Source organism: Penicillium waksmanii (genome assembly GCF_028829765.1).
Source record: "Penicillium waksmanii strain IBT 27052 chromosome Unknown utg000004l:1.0-5674109.0:1.0-5678898.0, whole genome shotgun sequence".
Lineage (NCBI taxonomy): Eukaryota > Fungi > Ascomycota > Eurotiomycetes > Eurotiales > Aspergillaceae > Penicillium > Penicillium waksmanii.
This window is the reverse complement of record NW_026643251.1, coordinates 1,043,740-1,060,114: the sequence shown is the minus strand read 5'-3', so window position 1 is coordinate 1,060,114 and position 16,375 is coordinate 1,043,740. Positions and strand designations below refer to the sequence as shown.

The following is a 16,375-nucleotide window of genomic DNA, read 5'->3' as shown; positions in this document are numbered from 1 at the left end:
AAAAAATGGGTTAAGTTTAAATCATTGTTCCTATTTCTTCTCGACACGTAGCAGTGCCTCGTATGTGCCTGGTCTGGTGCCCGTCTAAACCTTACCTGGGTGATGGTATCCCGAGATCTCCAGCACACGTGGACGATCATGATGATTTAGGCGACGCATCCTGGAAGCATCGAGCAGTACGCATCATTTCATTCAAGGTTATTATTTTTGATTCAACTCTGCACTGGTAATGTACTAGAAGTCTGACCTTGCTCAGGTGTGGGCTGCACAAAGTGGGGATGAACGGTGCGAACCGCAATGACAACCATAGAGATTGTTCTACAGCGCCCAAAGTACTACATGCATGCTGGTATTGAAGACAAATGCATATAGATCTCCAGCAAACTAAATAGTTTCTCTGCATAGTACGCCCGATTGTCTCTGTCTCTATCCATCATCCCTTATTTCATCATCGGAAGCAGCCGATCGGGAGTTGGCGCCACGACGGCTTTAAGATACTAATAGGTTCAAAGAATCCATTAATAAATAATCAAGATTGTATAATATTCAATGGGCCTTTAGATTCGACTTAGTTAGACCCCCTAGTGCTACTATCACGCGGTGAGTTGTCTTCTCCCCAACTGGCAAGATTAACCCTAATTTCAGGATGTGGATATATACCTCCAGGACCCCGAACCGCACCACCTCCAGTACAAGTTGTAATTCCAAGACACTGGCATCCATGGATATATTTAAGTCAACCCAGAGGCATTTCCTAAAATAAAACACCCTCAGTCCCTAGAGTCACACTTAAAACACCCACTCAATCCCAATAATACTAGTAACGCGCGAGACATCCTGAGATCAAACATGATCTACACCACACCCGCGCAAACCTCCTCTGATTGCAAAGCCACACTGGCATTAGGTACCGCCTGAGCCGAGACATACTTCTGGCAAAGACAAAGACATAACGCAAGTCGCCGAGAGCCCCGGCCTGCCCTCTCTAGGTACACTGCCTAGTACTAGCACCGGCACTAGTTAGTACCCGTAGAAAGAGACAAAGAGGTCAGAAACGGAGTCGTTTGAAAATACTAGTAGTTTCTATCGAGGCACTAGCACTAGCTAGCAAATAATACATACATGTTGAGACTAAGACACTGGCTTTGGAAGTAGAAACGGAAACAGGAGCAGAAACAGAGCGGAGCATATGGTCAGATCGGATCGGATCACCCGAGACTATCAAGGCATTCAAATTCTAGATACTAGTAAGACACGGACACGGAGTATTGAGTCAGGAATCCTGAGTTAGGCAGTAACCCGTATATGAAAGCGCAAACATGGACATATACAGATACAGACACAAACACAAGCGTTGAGAAAATTAAATCCAAACCCAGACATGACATGACATGACACGCCCACGATGCAAGTAAGACCCACCGAGGACAAAAGCAAAGCAAAGGGAAAAAAAGCTCTATAATTCTGGTCTTCATTTTGGCTCGCCGGTTTATGAGAAAAAAGCAATAAAAAAAAAAAGTAGAATGGAGAGAGAAGAGCACAACTTCGCACCTTCTAAGGGTGCAACCGTTCCGTACCACGATCGAAGAATGGAGTTTGTTTGAAATGGTCATAGGAATCGTATTTTTGTTTTCTTCCCACGTAACACAATGGACTCCGCGACTAGAATATAGTAGAGTTGACAGAAGAGAGACAGAGGGAGAGATAGAGAGTAGATAGATAGATAGATAGATAGGTATGAGAGCGATGCGGATGAAGGGGTGGGGTTTGTTAACGCCCAGATTGGCAGAAATTGGCTTGGAAAAGAGACGAGACGAGACGAGACGTGAAGTGATGAAGTAGGAAGTAGGAGAAGAGGTAGAGGTGGAGAGCTATGACGCTTATGCGACAGCATGCGAGAAGAGGAAGCTAACGGACTCGCCGTTATGGGTACGACGACAAGCCTCGGCGAGGGTGGGACTGACATCAATCGTCTCGATGCGATCGCATTGCTCCTTCTTCTCGGCGTGGGGAACTGTGTTGGTAACGACGACACGGCTCAGGCTGCTGCCGTTGATGTTCTCGATAGCCTTGCCGGAGAGAATGCCGTGGACAACGATGGCGTTGACTTCCTTGGCACCGTGCTGCATGACGGTGTCGGCGGCCTTGACGAGTGTACCGCAGGTATCGGCCATGTCGTCGACGATGATGGCGACCTTGTCCTTGACGTTTCCGACCAGGACCATGCGGGAAACTTCATTGGGTCGGGCACGTTCCTTGTGGATGAGGGCGAATTGCAGATCGAGACGATCGGCGATGGCGGTAGCACTGGGAGAAAGCGTTAGCGTTAGTTAATGAGATCGACATCGAAATCGAGATCAAGATCAAGATCAAGACCAATATGCCTCTTTGAAAATCATGGAGAAACGTACCGCTTAGCACCACCGGCGTCCGGGCTGACAATAATGCAGTTGCTAACGTCGAGGTTCTCACGGATCCACTTCAAGATGCTAGGCTCGGCGTACAAGTTGTCGACGGGGACGTTGAAGAAGCCCTGGATCTGGCTAGCGTGCAAATCCATGGTGATGACATGGTTGCAGCCAGCGGTCTGGAGCATGTTGGCCATGAGCTTAGCGGTGATAGGAGCACGGCTCTTGTCCTTCTTATCCTGGCGGGCGTAAGGGAAGTTGGGGATGACGGCGGTGATGCGGCGGGCGGAGGCGGTCTTGCAAGCGTTAATCATGATAAGGAGTTCCATGAGGCCATCGTTGATGTCGTTAGGTCGTGTAGACTGCAGGATGAAGACTGTATATGAGAGAATATTGTCAGTCATTGAACTTCTTTTCAATATATGATTCATGTCCGGCATATCTTTGGTGAACAGGATATTCACATACCATCTTCGTCGCGCACACTTTCACCGATTGTGACACTGGTCTCCTGGTTGGAGTATTGCAGGACCATGATCTTGGTCAATTCAATACCGAGACTAACTCTCATAGATTAGTTTCCCGTCTGCACGGAGATGGAGATCGGGGATCGTGTGCTGTAGCACGCACCGGTCAGCCACGAGCTCGGCCAGCTCGGGGTGGCTGTTGCCCGTCAACAGCTTGATAGAGTTGGAATTGGACGACATGACGTGTGTGTGAGAGAGAGGAGAGGAGAGGTTAGAGAGGGAACTCCCAAGAAAGTCGAGATTCAATCAAAAAAAATCAAAAAATCGATTACCCGCAATCTGCCAATGCCCGCTTTAGGCCCCGCATTGTCCCGTGACTGCCACTCACCGCCTTCCGCGTGCATCGGAGTATACTAAACTATGTAGACGGATGGTATAGGAGTAGGAGGTAACAAAAAGTAGAACATATGGATATTCCGTAAAGCAATCTAAGTACAAATATGGGATACAGGAGGTCTCTGGTTGACCTGCACTTCAACCAGATACACGCCCGACCCATTAAATATGAATTCGAATTCGAATCCATTCCATTTCATTTTCATCTTTCCTCCACGCGCGAAATTCATCACCAAGATTCGATTCCATACCATTCCCGGACGCCATTGAATGCTGGAGAACACAATTGCCAATTAGAAGAGAAGGATAGGAATAGAAAGAAACCAGAACCTGCTCGCTTCTATGCGAAACCGAAGTACTCGCTACCAGCCGTCGTAGCTGTGTACAGCCGGTGACGGAGATCTTCATAACTCTCATATTCGGGAAGATCAAGCTCTGCAGGGGGAACAAGTTAGTAAAATGCCACAGGCGACGAAGAAAGTGAGGTGGGGTGGGGGTGAAGCTTACGGTTGAAACATGTGTGCGCACTAGGAAGGCGATCCTTGTTGCCATAGTCGCGGTGGATATTGAACTTGCTGACACCGTTCATACCCTCCAACTCCTTGAAGCCGTTGAGAGGGACCTTACTAGTACCCGTGACAAACTGGAGCAACTTAGCGCGTTCCTCCTTATCGAAGGAGCGGACCGCACGCCAGAACCACTGGATCTGCGACGAAGAGGCAGAGTAGTTGTGGTAATCGGTGTTATTCTTCCACTCATCCACGTCGATCTCAGGAAGACCAGAGATCAGCAATTCCAGTTCTTGCTCGTTGAAGATGGAGATCAGGTCTGGCGGGATGATCTCGTGGAAGCCGGTCAGGAAGTTGTCGATTTGCTCCTTGACAGACTCGACGAGACGGTACTCGACAACACGCTGGACATAGTGCTCCTTGTTCTCCTGGGTGACGGGAATGTTGTGACCGTTCTCGATCAGGTCGATCACTTGCTTCTCGCCAAAGTCGTCGGTTTCGATGGCGAAGGTCTCGGTGATGATGTCGGTGATGTCGTTCTCCAGCATCCACAGAAGAGATTTGTAGTAGTCCAGATCCAGAGATTCCATATCCTTTATAGAAACAGCTCGGCCGAGAATCTTCTTATAAACAGCGCGCGAGAAATGGCAGTCCAGAACCCGGCCCTCGTAGAGAGCTTTACCGATGATTCGCCCAATGAATCGGAAGAACAGAAGATGCTCCGAGTTAACGCCACTGAGGCGGTTAGGGTGGAATGTGGTTCGATCAGCAGCAACGGGGGTGAACAGAGCGTAATTAGCGTTGAACATTCCCCGAGCAAGGACCTGGAACCATTCTCGAGTCACACCACCAGCATCCACACCTTCTTCACCGTGGAAACGCACGTTGAGCTTGCCGTATTTAAGCTCGTCCGCGGTCTTGAAGTAGAGGGACTTGAACGAATCAAGGAAGACCTGGTCGCGACGGACGGAGAGTTGAAGGGGAGGGTGGGGGTGACGAGGCTCAGAGCCACGAGAGTGCACACGACGAGTGAAGTAGTTGCGCTTGTTGTCAAACTCCAGGACCTTGGGGTTCTTGACCAGCAGGGAGAACGTGCCACTCATCAATCGAGGGTTGGAACGGACAAGCTCGTTGAGAATCTTGCGGTGCTCTTCAGTGAATTTGAAGAAGAGGTTTTCCATGCCAGGACCAACATCGGGAGCACTGTTAACAGATGCCTCGCGAATGTTGCGGTTAATCGGTTGGTCCTTCAGAGTGGTGTTTTTGCAAACAACCATCAACGCCTCGATCAGCGGCAGAAGAATTGTAGCCACGTTAAGCATATTCTCCTTCTGGCGAATGAGAGACAGGCAGTCACTCAACTTAGTCCACAGAGGTCCGAAAGTAGCACTTTCATACAGCCTCTTGAGGACATCCTCCTTGGGTGCGGCTTCAGGCTCGGTGCCCTTGGACTTGTCCACACGAGTAGGATCGAAGAGGTAATCGAGGGCGGTAAGGATACGCAGCAATTTGGCTTGGTCAGAGCTGGCGGGGGAGAACTTGGCCAGGGCCAACCCTTGCATGTCTGTGCCGGTCTTGGCTTGGTGGATATGAGGGAGAAGGTCTTCCAAGTCCGCCAGAATCGTATCACTCAGGGTCTGTGCTTGCCCAACGAGTTCATTGCCAATAACATCACGAGCTCCGGGGATCGCAGACAGATTGTTGATGGTTGAGAGAGTGTCACGGAAGGTCTTGCCATTGCATTCACGAGCGGCAAGAATATGGACAACTAGTCGGAAGTTGTGATCGGGGACGACAGGAGGCTCAATGGATTTGCGTTTGCGCTTTTCCTCATCGCCAGGCTTTGAGCCATCCTTCTCGGCGGGTTTCGCATCTTCACCCTCTGTGGTCTGAGTAGTACCTTGATCTTCAGCAGACTCAACTGTAGGCACGGGGGCATCTGTCATGGCGGTATCAACACCTGATGCCGAGTCAGCAGGCTGCTCGGCAGACTCCTCGGCTTGAGTTCCTTCGGGCTCCTTGCCCTTCTCCTTCTCCTCTTCTTGCTTCTCCTTCTCACGACGGAGGAGAACAGTAAGTGGCTGAGTGATACTGCTCAAAAGAGCAGACAATTGCTCCATGCAATTGGGGCTGTCCATGATCAATTTCCGATCCAAGAGCGAAAGAAGAGCGTTCAGAGCGAACTTGTTAGAACGGTTCTCCTTGCCCTTGCCCTTTCGCAATGCCTTGAGTTTGAGCGAAGAGGCAGAATCATGCTCGGTCAGGAAGAACCAAGCAATGTGAGGATTGAACTGGGAAAGGAAAGACAGTGTTCCCAGGCACTGTTGAACCACCATGATAGGAGTCACATCAGTGCTGACGCTGGAGGAAGACTGAATGGTCGGGTTGCGTTTGGTGGACTGAGGAGTCTTTTGCACACCGGGAGCCTTGGCACGCAAAGAAAGGTGGGAGAAGCTGCGTTCAATTGCAGAGGAATCCACGCTACCGTCTTGCAGAACAGACAGAAGGAGACTGATAACCTCGCTTCTGTTCTGGCGATTCTCACAAACATTGTGAAGAATGTCATTCAATTGGTGGCGGGCATTGCCCTGCAGCGGCATGAACATTAGACGAAGGAGTGTGGCAACGCCAGCCTTATCAAGCATTTGAACGATTTGACGACGCTGCTGCTTCTTGGGCTCTTGACCTTCAGCAGCCTCACCTCGTTGGCGAGGCTCCATTCCCGGAATTCCGGAAACGTCGCCAAACTGCGCCATGCGTCGACCGCCAAGAGTTCGTGCCTCCGACAGGTATTCAGGGCCTAATGTAGCGAGAACTTCCTCGGGTTGATCGGCGAGAACGGCCTGGCGCAACGAAGGGTCTAAGGTGGCTAGGAAGCTGGCAGCATCCATATCTTCGGCCCGTGGGGCAGCACTACCAGCATTGGCTTGTCGTCGAGCGCTATCTCGTTCCCGTCGGCGTCGATCAGCGGCTTCTTGTTGCAACAGTTCTTCACGGATCTCAGCAGGCAGAGCTTCCAGGAATTCCGAGTTGATCTCGGTTGGCTCTTCGCCCGCAGCAGCAGCTTGGGATCGTTGCTCAGCGAGCTGTTGCATGATGACTTCTTCACGGAGTTCCTCCGGAAGCGCCTCGAGGTACTCAGGATCGATTTCCAGACCAGTGATATCAAGCTGGCGGCCCCGAATGGTGGTGTGGACTCGTTCAGCAGGCTCAGCAGGGGCAGACTCAGGCAAAGTCGCCGTTTCTTCGGTCACAGACTCTGTCTCTTGGACGTCTTCCATCGGCTCATCACCGCCGGCAGCCTGTCGTTCAGCTTCTTCTTGCTCTTGCTCAGCCTGTCGTCGAGCATTTTCTTCCTCCTCCTGGCGCTTGCGCTCACGTTCTTCTTCTTCGCGCGCAATGCGCTCTTGTCGTTCCTTCTCGGCCCGTTCTTCTTGCGCCTTCTTGCGCTCTTCTTCGGCCACCTTTTGGCGTTGTTCTTCTTCCTCGAGGGCAGGGGGGACCAAGCCCTTCAGAAGGGAGTTGACAATACGTTGGCACTTCTCAACATAGGTACCACTGTAGAGAATGCGAGCTTCCTCTTGCCAGCGGTTCTTGGTCGTACACAAGGAAAACTTCACGGCGTGGTGGGGGTCATCGCGACCACGAGGGGGGTTGGCTGCCTGTCCTCGACTGAGGCCGAACATATCGTTGAGACGGTTAGTGGGGAGAACGGTGCTGCGGTCGACGTGGATGTGGATGCCATCCGGTCGAGTAACAACTCCAACGCCAGGCTGAGCTTGGCCACCAATGGCTTGCATGATGGCGTTCATAAAGCTCATAGGACTGTCCATTGGCATGAGACGGCCCTGTCCACCCTGCGCATCAAGAGCAGGCCAGTCAGAGAAGCCTTCGGGGCCTTGTCCGCGGAGTTGGGAATTAGCATCACCGCGGTCGTTGCGCATTAGCAGAGGGTTAGTGCCATCATCGTTCCCTCGACCTCCGGGCATTTGGCCACGGTGGACACGGTGGTAGGGTTGAATTGGTACCAAGCCGCCATTGCGACCGGGCATGATTTCGGTAACAGTTGCCCAAGCGGGACCTGGTCCACCACGGAAGCGGTGGTTATGGTGGCCACGAGGGGGTGGCAGTTCATCGCCCTCCCAGCCCCATGGCTCAAGGAGATCATCATCTAAAACAAGTGTCAGTTATGCAATTGGAACGCGCATCTCCGCCCTTGCACGAAAGCTCAACTTACCTTCCATATCGCCTTCAGATCCCTGGTCCATCTCGTAGTCGTCATAATCGTCGCCTTCTTCTTCTAGTTCGTCCATTTCGTCGTCGTCTTCTGGATTTAATAAGCGAAGTGCGTCACGAAGAAAGAGAGAGGCAGACAAACCTCCATCCTCGTTCAATTCATCAAGAATTTCATCGTGGATATCTCCTCCTAAGCCTTCACCGTGGAGATCATCGACCCCTCCGGCGGCTTCGTTCAGAGCACGGAATAGATCATTGATACGGTGGTGACCATCGGGTTGACGGTTAGACTGGCGCATATCGGCCATTTCGTCTTCGAATTGGTTCATCATCTCGGCTTCTTCTTCGTCTTCGGTCATCTCTTCGCTTTCCCACTCGTCATCTTCGCCATCTGCGAGGCTGTCATTGTCGTGATCGCCAGTGATTTCGTCCGCAAACATCTCATCTTCCTCCATGTCCGAGTGGTCGTCCTCATCATCATCCTCGTCGTCGTCATCATCTTCATCATCTTCATCGATAATGACCTCAACAGCATCACCAGAAAGACCTTCAATGGGGCCCACGCCATCCTCATCGTCGCTGACAACCTCACCATCGTCTTCGGGCATGTCCTCGTCATATTCCATTTCTTCATCATACTCATCATCATACATCTCATCATCCTCGCCCTCGGATTCTTCTGAGCTGGTCTCTTCCTCGTGACGGGGTTCGAGCATGCCGAGAGTAGAGTGTCGGAAGAGATCAGGAGTTTCTTCACGTTCGTCCTCCATGTCAGAAACTGATGTTGCCGAAGAAATTTCATCATCATCAGCTTCACCGAGGTTAGAGATGTCGGAGTTCTCACTAAGGAGCACGGCTGTTTGAGTAAGCTTGTTGAGGGGGGCGGAGGATATACTTGATGACACGCTTGGATGAAGGGAAATTCAAGTCGATTTCAGCGACAGAGGCGGTCAGAGCAGGAATGAAGTGCTTCTCGAACATTGTCTTCGCGAGTTGTCTTGTCGAAGACGGGAATCCTGCATCTTGGGAGTAAGAGTAGCCGCTAAGCATCTTATCGAAGAGATCGGCAAGGGACATCAACTTGGAATATTTGGCATCCAAGGGCTCAGTGGAGGCATTGGCATCCTTGTAAGATCGAAGAGCGTGCTCTAGAACGAAACGGCGGACAAAAGCAAGCTCGGGCTCATCTTCTTCGTTGCGCTTGTGTTCGTTTCGACGACGGCCGACGCCGCCGAACTCGCCGGTTTTGGTACAAAGAGCAACGAGAGTTTGCATCGTCCAGCTAGAGGTGATGCTGCGCTTCTTGAATGACAGTGACTCATCATGCTCCATAGTTCCGATGGGGACAAGCACGTTCAACAAGTAGTTGAGAATTCCAGAACGCGGCTTAGAGGGAGTTGTGGCTAGAGGATCGGCCTTCCGGGAGAAATTTATAAACTCCACCTTGGTCCGGTTGTAGGAGGATAGAAGCTCCGTCAGACATTGGAGCAGGAAGCAACGGTAAATGTAGATGGGGTGGTCCTCTGCCTTGAAAGTCGGTTTTTCTCCCTTCTTCGTGGCCGGGGCAGGGTTGGCGGCGCGGTTGGGCTGAGAATCGGCAGTGCTGCTCGCAATAGAAGGCGTTGGGTCATCAGTACCCATCTCGACATCGGTTTGAGGATCGGCCTGCTCGGCAGTAGACTGTTCAACCGGCTCGGTGGATTCCTTGTCATCCACATCCTTGTATGACAGAATTTCGGACAGGAGATAATGGATCACACCATCTGGGTTCTCCACCACAGGTGGTTTGAGCTCAGTGTTCTTGGTTTGGTTCTTGCTGTCCTTGTCCTTATCGTCCGATTCGGATGTTTGTGCCGGAGCGGCTGTCGAAGCCGATGCTTCACCTGCGGGCTCGGTCTTGTCCTCTTCGAGGCCCTTGCCATGGCGAAGACGAGCGGTGCGGTCTTTATCGGCCTTCAATCCAAGAACTTGCGGCCGCTGCGAGTTGTCATAGCGAAGGAGTCTCAGTTTCTCATTGGTGACCTCGACAAATATTTCGGGCGCCCTGAGGACGAGATGGTACAGTTGTCGAACGTAGCCGGTGGTGTCGATCTGGCGAGTAGTCTTAGACTCGAAATTAGCAACGATCTCAGCGCGCATGATTTGGCGAATCGTAGCCTCGTCTTCAACAATGTGTCGCAGAATGAGCATGAAGGAACTTTGAAGCTTGTCATTTGTCGCACTGGCCAACTGCTTAACCATGACGAAGAGGCGCTGAAGGTTTCGCTTTTCGCCAAAACGAGCCGCAATGCTGCGCTGGCGAGTCAGGATGACTAGGACACGGCAGATAGACAAAGCAAGTGTGTCATCCCTGCCCACACGAGGAAGAATTTCCACCAGAGCCTCAAAGAGCTTGGTCTTTTCCTCAAGAGAGACAAGAGGCTCTTCAAGTCGAGCGGGGCCATCGTTATCAGCCTTGGGGTTTTCGGGGTTTGGAGGAGTCCATGTAATAACAGGTGGCTTGCAGTCATCGGACAACAGTTTCTCCAGAATTAGCAGCACATGGCCAACCCATGGGAACCTTTCGTCGTCAGCCTTTTCAGGGAGCTTGACGAAGCTCAGGAAAGTTGAGAAGCAATCCTTCAATTCCTCAAGAGTTGCTGTATACATGTCACGATCCTGTAGGACCAATGCGAGAATGTGTGCATAAGCAGCAATCTTCTTGCCAGCAGTCTGAAAGTTCTCCATCTGCAGAGAGACGAGGGATTGAACAAGAGTCTCTCCAATATCGCGACGGAAGTTCTCAGGTTCGGGGTGCTTCTTGATGGCAGAAGAGATGAGGTCTGCGAGCTCGAAGGAAACGTCATGATGCTCATTCAAGACGTCCAGGCAGCGATCGATGAGGTTTGAGCGGATTTGTTCCCGTTCCACATCCAGAGACTCGACTGTAACCAGTTGGCGGCGAGGAGCGGATTCAGTCTGGGCTGCGGCAGGAGCCTGAGGAGGGGCATTGATCGGTTCGAGGGGCGACATATCGTCATGGGACTGTGCATCGCGAGTTTGGTTTGAAGGTTCAGCCTGGTCATCTGTGGCCATATCATCGTCGTTAAGAACATTGTGGATGGCACGAGCCAAGCCATCCCGCATGAGAGGATCCATGTCCCGTCCGTCTTCTTGCTCGGGGTTCATCGGGTCATCAACAGGTCGTCCTGTAGCCTGGGCCAAAAGCATCGCAAGACCAGATCGCTCAAGGAAACCGCCACCGTTGAACGGCGTCCCATCTGGGCCAACAGGTTCATCGGCACCTTCCCCGCCAGAAGCAGTGTCAGAGTGACCAGTTTGAATATCGTTAGGGCCCGGAGGGAGTCTTGGCGGAGCCCGAAGCCAGTTCTGTGCCTTGCAGTATTCTTCCGCACTGACGAGGGCATTGTTGCAGCGATAGAGGGCCTCCTTGTTCAGTTCATTGTCATTATATCCCTTTTCAACCAGAGAAGCAGCACGTTCTTTGCTGACCACAAATGCACGGCGAGTCGTCTCTGTCAGAAGGGGCTGAGTATCTGCCTCGTGAGCAGCTCCGTTTTCGTACTCTCCATCCAGAGATGACCGGAGAATATCAACAAGGCACTTGATGACCGAACTTTCGGACTGAGTCGCGAATTCGGAATTCCACATCTCCTGGGCCATGGGTAGAATCTGCATGCGAAGATCGACGATGAATTGACCTGGTTGGAAGTAATCAGGGCTGCCACGATCACGGTCTTGATGACTGGTCAAGGCCTGTGTCTGGCTGGAGTCTACGATGCTCTTTCCTCCCGCGAGTTCCGAAAATAGAGCAAGGATAATCTTGATTCCACCGTAGGCAGAAGTGAGCTCGTCGGGCACCTTCTTATCGGTATAAGGCGCATATTCCGAAGGCTTGAGGGACTGGATTTCACGCATGAACATTTGGCTAATCTCCTTGAGAACATTCAGACCATTTTGTCGCTTGAAAGCCACGAGGACCATTGTCAAGTAGTTTGACTGGGGACGCTCATTGGAAACCTCGTACAGAAGATGCGAGAACGAGGAAAGGGTAACAATGAGATACGCGAACCGATGTCTCGGGCTGTCAGAAGAGTTTGCAGCAGCCAACTGAAGCTGTCGAAGAACAGACTCCGCAATAGCATCAGCAACCATTGTGGCATTCTGTTTCGCTTTTTGATCGGTAGTAGGTCGCCTCTTGGTGATCAGACTGAGTCCAAGATTGTGGAAAAATCCAGTGACAGAAGATGGCAGGCCGCTCAAGAGATATCGAAGGGCTTGGACATTCTTGAAAGCTGGGGTCTCCTCGTCTACCTTAGCATCATCCGCGGTCTTTTCGGGGGCAGGAGTCTTGCTGCTCTCCGCAACTGCCGTTCCTTCGCGCGAGGTTGCAGTTGCAGAATCCGTGGCTTGTTGAGCAGGTGGAAGGTTCTTTGTATTCCGGTCGGTACGGTCGGTAGGAACACCAGTTGACTGTACCCATTTCTCGGGTATGTTCTTTTCCAGCATGATTTCTTCCCAGACACATGCTGCTTGGAGATCACCAAGAGAAGCAACCAATGTACAATAACGATCGGCAAGATTGACTTGAGCGAAGGGGGCAGTTTGGTTAACCGATCGGGTCTGATATAGCGGCAAGGCGAAAACCTCACGCAGAAGATCCGTCAGTATCAGAACAGCATTCAGATGCTTGGCGAAGAATGTGCCATGCTGAGCGGCGAGTGTAGGCTCTGTGATCGGCTCCTTCGGGTCATTGGGCTTGGCCAGTGCAGTGAAAAATCCAGAAGGATTGGGGGATGTGGAGAAGGCCGAAAGATTGTTCACTGCAAGTTGCGCGCGGTCCATCAAGGAAGGAATGATCAGGTGTGGTTTTGTCTCGGCGAGCATATGGACAAGGACCGTCAGTTCTTGGTTAGCATCTGTACCGTGGAAGTGGAAGGACATCCCCTGGAGGGTAGCATAGTCAAGGACAAACTCCGATCCTCCGGCCTGGATGAAGGCTGTGCAATTCGGCTGGTTTTCAAAAAAGGCACCAAGGAAACGAATAGCAGGGAATATATAGTCCGTGAGTGTTAGACCATGCTCATCATAGTCTTTGGGCTCGAAGCTGGCATCTGGCGAGGGAAGCAGGCTTTCTAGAGCACCATAACTGAGCTTTCCACCGTTTGGCAGGGCAACGGAATTCAGAGAATGTATACCGAGGAAGCGGGGGTTTTCTACCGACGCATCGACAGCCACGCCGATGTCTCGGAACAAAGAGGCGATATCTCCAGAAAGAACAGACTGGCCCTGTGAATCCTGAGTCCATAACTTTGTACCCAGGCCCAACTCCCAAGCCTTAACTCGACCAAGTATATTGACACGAGCAGCCATCACAATAACGGCGGACATGATTGATGTCTTCAAAGCAGGGTGGTGACGAATAAGCTCGTCAAAGGTTGTACCAAGGGAACGGATCAGATTGGGGTCTTCTTTCAGACATTTGATGTGTTCGGGGTTCTCGAAGATCTCGAAGAAGCTTTCGAGAGCGTCGGAAGACTGGAATAGATCCAAGCCAGATGAGTTCAGGCAAATGGCTCCGAATGCCGCGGGAATACAAGCCAGCGCATCGGCAGCAGCGATGATTCCGGGGGCGAGAGGAGTGTTTCGGGGCCGCGCAAGAACATACTCACGGCCTGCTGTCTTTTTCACCTCTGCCGGAGTAGGCTCAGCAACGGCTGCAGGTGCTGACGGCGTCGCCTCAGTGCCGGCATCTTCAGGTTCTATAGCGGGTGGCTTTTCCTCAGCCTGGAGCTCACGCCCCATCACAGCCGCAAGCAAACTCTTGCTCAGTCCAGCTTCGGCAATGACCGCATAACTAGTGGGCTCATTGTGGATGAAACTGCTAAGAATATTGACAGCATTGCTCCAGACGTGGGAACCGAAAATCCGAGCATTCTCAAAGACCAATCTCAAGGAGGTCAACAATTGGGGTGAGTCGATCAGGTTGCGCAGGACTCGATCGAAACCTCCACCATTATGCTGCATGATGTGGTTGACAAAGCGGAACATCCACCGGAGGGTTTGCTGCTGGAAATAGGGGATCTGATAATCGATGGAGGGATTCTTATACTGGTCCGGGAACCCAGTTCCACTAGAAACATTCTCAAATGCTGTCTTGGTCTCATGGTCAATCAGGTCAGAGATGGCATCGAAGCCCTTGGCAGCAGTGAGTGTACCAAGAGCATCGCGAACGGCGTGCACAAAAGTGTCCAGGAATTCCATAATTCGCGAGTAGACCCGGCGAGATTTGCTAGTGCGGAGGTTGAGAATATCAACAAACATTGGAATCAAACCAGCCGCGACCAGTGTCTCTGGAGTGCGGGAGCTCGAACTGGGAAGCGTCCGCAGAAGAGCAAGCAGTGCATCCCGCCATTCGTCGTGGAAAGAATCATCGGTTCCATCATCCTCTGCGCCCAGCTCATTTACCACTTTGCGAGTAAGGAACATCAACACACCATGGTTGACATTGACGCTCAAAGCAGCACAAACATCGATGGCACGAGATTTGTGTTTCGCCAAGGCATCAAGGGCTTGGATTGCCAATGTTTGCAATGTTCTCGAAACCGTAAGGTCGCCACTAGCGCCAAGGTGAACAATCTCCGCAAGCTGGTAGGTCAATTGAAGGCGTTTCGACTGTTCCATATCGTACTGCAGGATCTTGTGTTGGAATGCAGACTCGGTCTGGACATAGGCCAGATTGGTCACGGCCAAGATACGAATCGACAGGATCTGCTCGCGAGTTTCCCGCGATGTAGACAAGGCTTGGGCCACACGGAGTTTATGAAGAAGCTCGTACTTTGCTTCCACGGGCAAATTCGGTGCATTGGAGGCGATTATATCTTCCGTTTTCGCTGATGAGATTTTGGAGTACGTGAGATCCAAGATTTTGCCGTTTCGAGATGGTTCCTCGGTCTTAGCACCACCACCGCCGCCAGTATTAGGCACGGGGACTGGGGCCTCATCTACATTCGAGCCGCGGCTTAGACGTGGAGTAGGATGTGTTGCACTCCGACGCAGTGGGGTTGGCGTGGACGGAGTGCTGGGATCTTGCTCGCCCCTACCAAAGTCGGATGTTGTTCTCATCTGTTCAGAGTTGCCAGTGGGGTAGTAAAGCACGCGAAGATTGCCCCATTCTTCCCAGCCATTTTCATCGCGCACAAGCGAAACCAACTCATTCGCATTCAACTTGGTCGAGGTCGGGGGAGTCTTTTCCTTGGTTTTGCCGCCAACAGCAGGAGAATCGGCGAACGGAGTTTGACTTGTGACAAACGGGCGAGGGAACGGTGCAGCGATCTTTTGCAGTTTCTCCAAGTCAATATTGTAGTGTGTCGCCAGCATAGTCTGCTGTTGATGACCCCTTTGACGCGAGTGGTATCTCTGGGCTAGACATAATGCCAGACGTAAGGTGGATTGGAGAAGAGACAGTGATGTGGTATTCAAAAGGTCGCCTAGTCGCTCGCTACTATTGTAGAGGCTGCGGTTGCCGCATTTCTCGAGTAGAAGGCGCGAGAAATTCAATATCGCCTCCACGAGCTCCTTGTCTCCCTCCGGGCCATACCCAAGGTTATTCAGTTTGGCATCAATGCCCTCCGCCGGTTTCTTGCTCGGATCGGCAGCATATGACTCTTCCAGGACACTCCTTCCGAATGATTGAGTCTGTGGGCCGGTGTTTAGGAAGTATTTTTCGATGACGGAGGCCAGAATTTCATCGAAGCGGTCTAGAACTGTGATCCAGTGGTAAAGGTCGCCGCGAGGAAAGGGCCATAGCCGGGGGAACGAGCTCAGGTGTGCAGGAAGCTCTGGGATAGGGAGATTTATTGATTTCCCGATAAATTCTTCAAGAAAAGGTGACTATAGCAAGTAGAAAAAATTTTAGTCGGAATGCAGACGGGGGGAGGAGGCTTCCGAAGGGCGTGGATCGATCAACTCTTTTGTCACGGAACGGGGAACATACGATTGTAGCCTCATGCTTGCGGCTAGCCACCTTCTTAATTCTCCCCATGTTGACGATCAGAAGGACAGCCAACCATGAGGAGGCGTTGAAAATCCAGGAGAGGAGCCTCCTCGAGGGTGGAGTGGGGAGGTCGAGACAACCGGGTCGCGGAACAAGCGCGAGGGTGCCTTATGACGTTTTTGGGATCCTCTTCTCCGGCCGCGCGAAAACTGAGTCGATTTGGGGTCGTGGGAACGCGCGAATCGTATGGCAGGTGAAGATTTCAGGTCGGTCGGAATAGAGGAAGAAGTAATCGACAATCAAATCGAGCTGTGAGGAATCAGAAATAGCTCAGGCTGGATGGAAGATAGAGGTATGGGTTGC

At 51.7% G+C, this 16,375-nt stretch overlaps 2 protein-coding genes across 2 annotated transcripts; both read right to left on the bottom strand.

The window, feature by feature from the left end:
• Positions 1-1,880: 1,880 nt before the first annotated feature.
• N7481_003260 (ribose-phosphate diphosphokinase) lies at positions 1,881-3,115 on the bottom strand (the record flags this gene model as incomplete). The annotated part of the gene is made up of 4 exons (XM_057262479.1): positions 1,881-2,307; positions 2,412-2,784; positions 2,877-2,968; positions 3,039-3,115. The coding sequence occupies 4 exons, from the start codon at positions 3,113-3,115 to the stop codon at positions 1,881-1,883; spliced, it is 969 nt and encodes a 322-aa protein (XP_057124140.1).
• A 496-nt stretch (positions 3,116-3,611) lies between these two features.
• tom1 (E3 ubiquitin-protein ligase TOM1) lies at positions 3,612-16,060 on the bottom strand (the record flags this gene model as incomplete). Its single annotated transcript, XM_057262478.1, has 6 exons — positions 3,612-3,706; positions 3,779-7,951; positions 8,018-8,107; positions 8,159-8,859; positions 8,912-15,909; positions 16,013-16,060. The coding sequence occupies 6 exons, from the start codon at positions 16,058-16,060 to the stop codon at positions 3,612-3,614; spliced, it is 12,105 nt and encodes a 4,034-aa protein (XP_057124139.1).
• Positions 16,061-16,375: the final 315 nt, after the last annotated feature.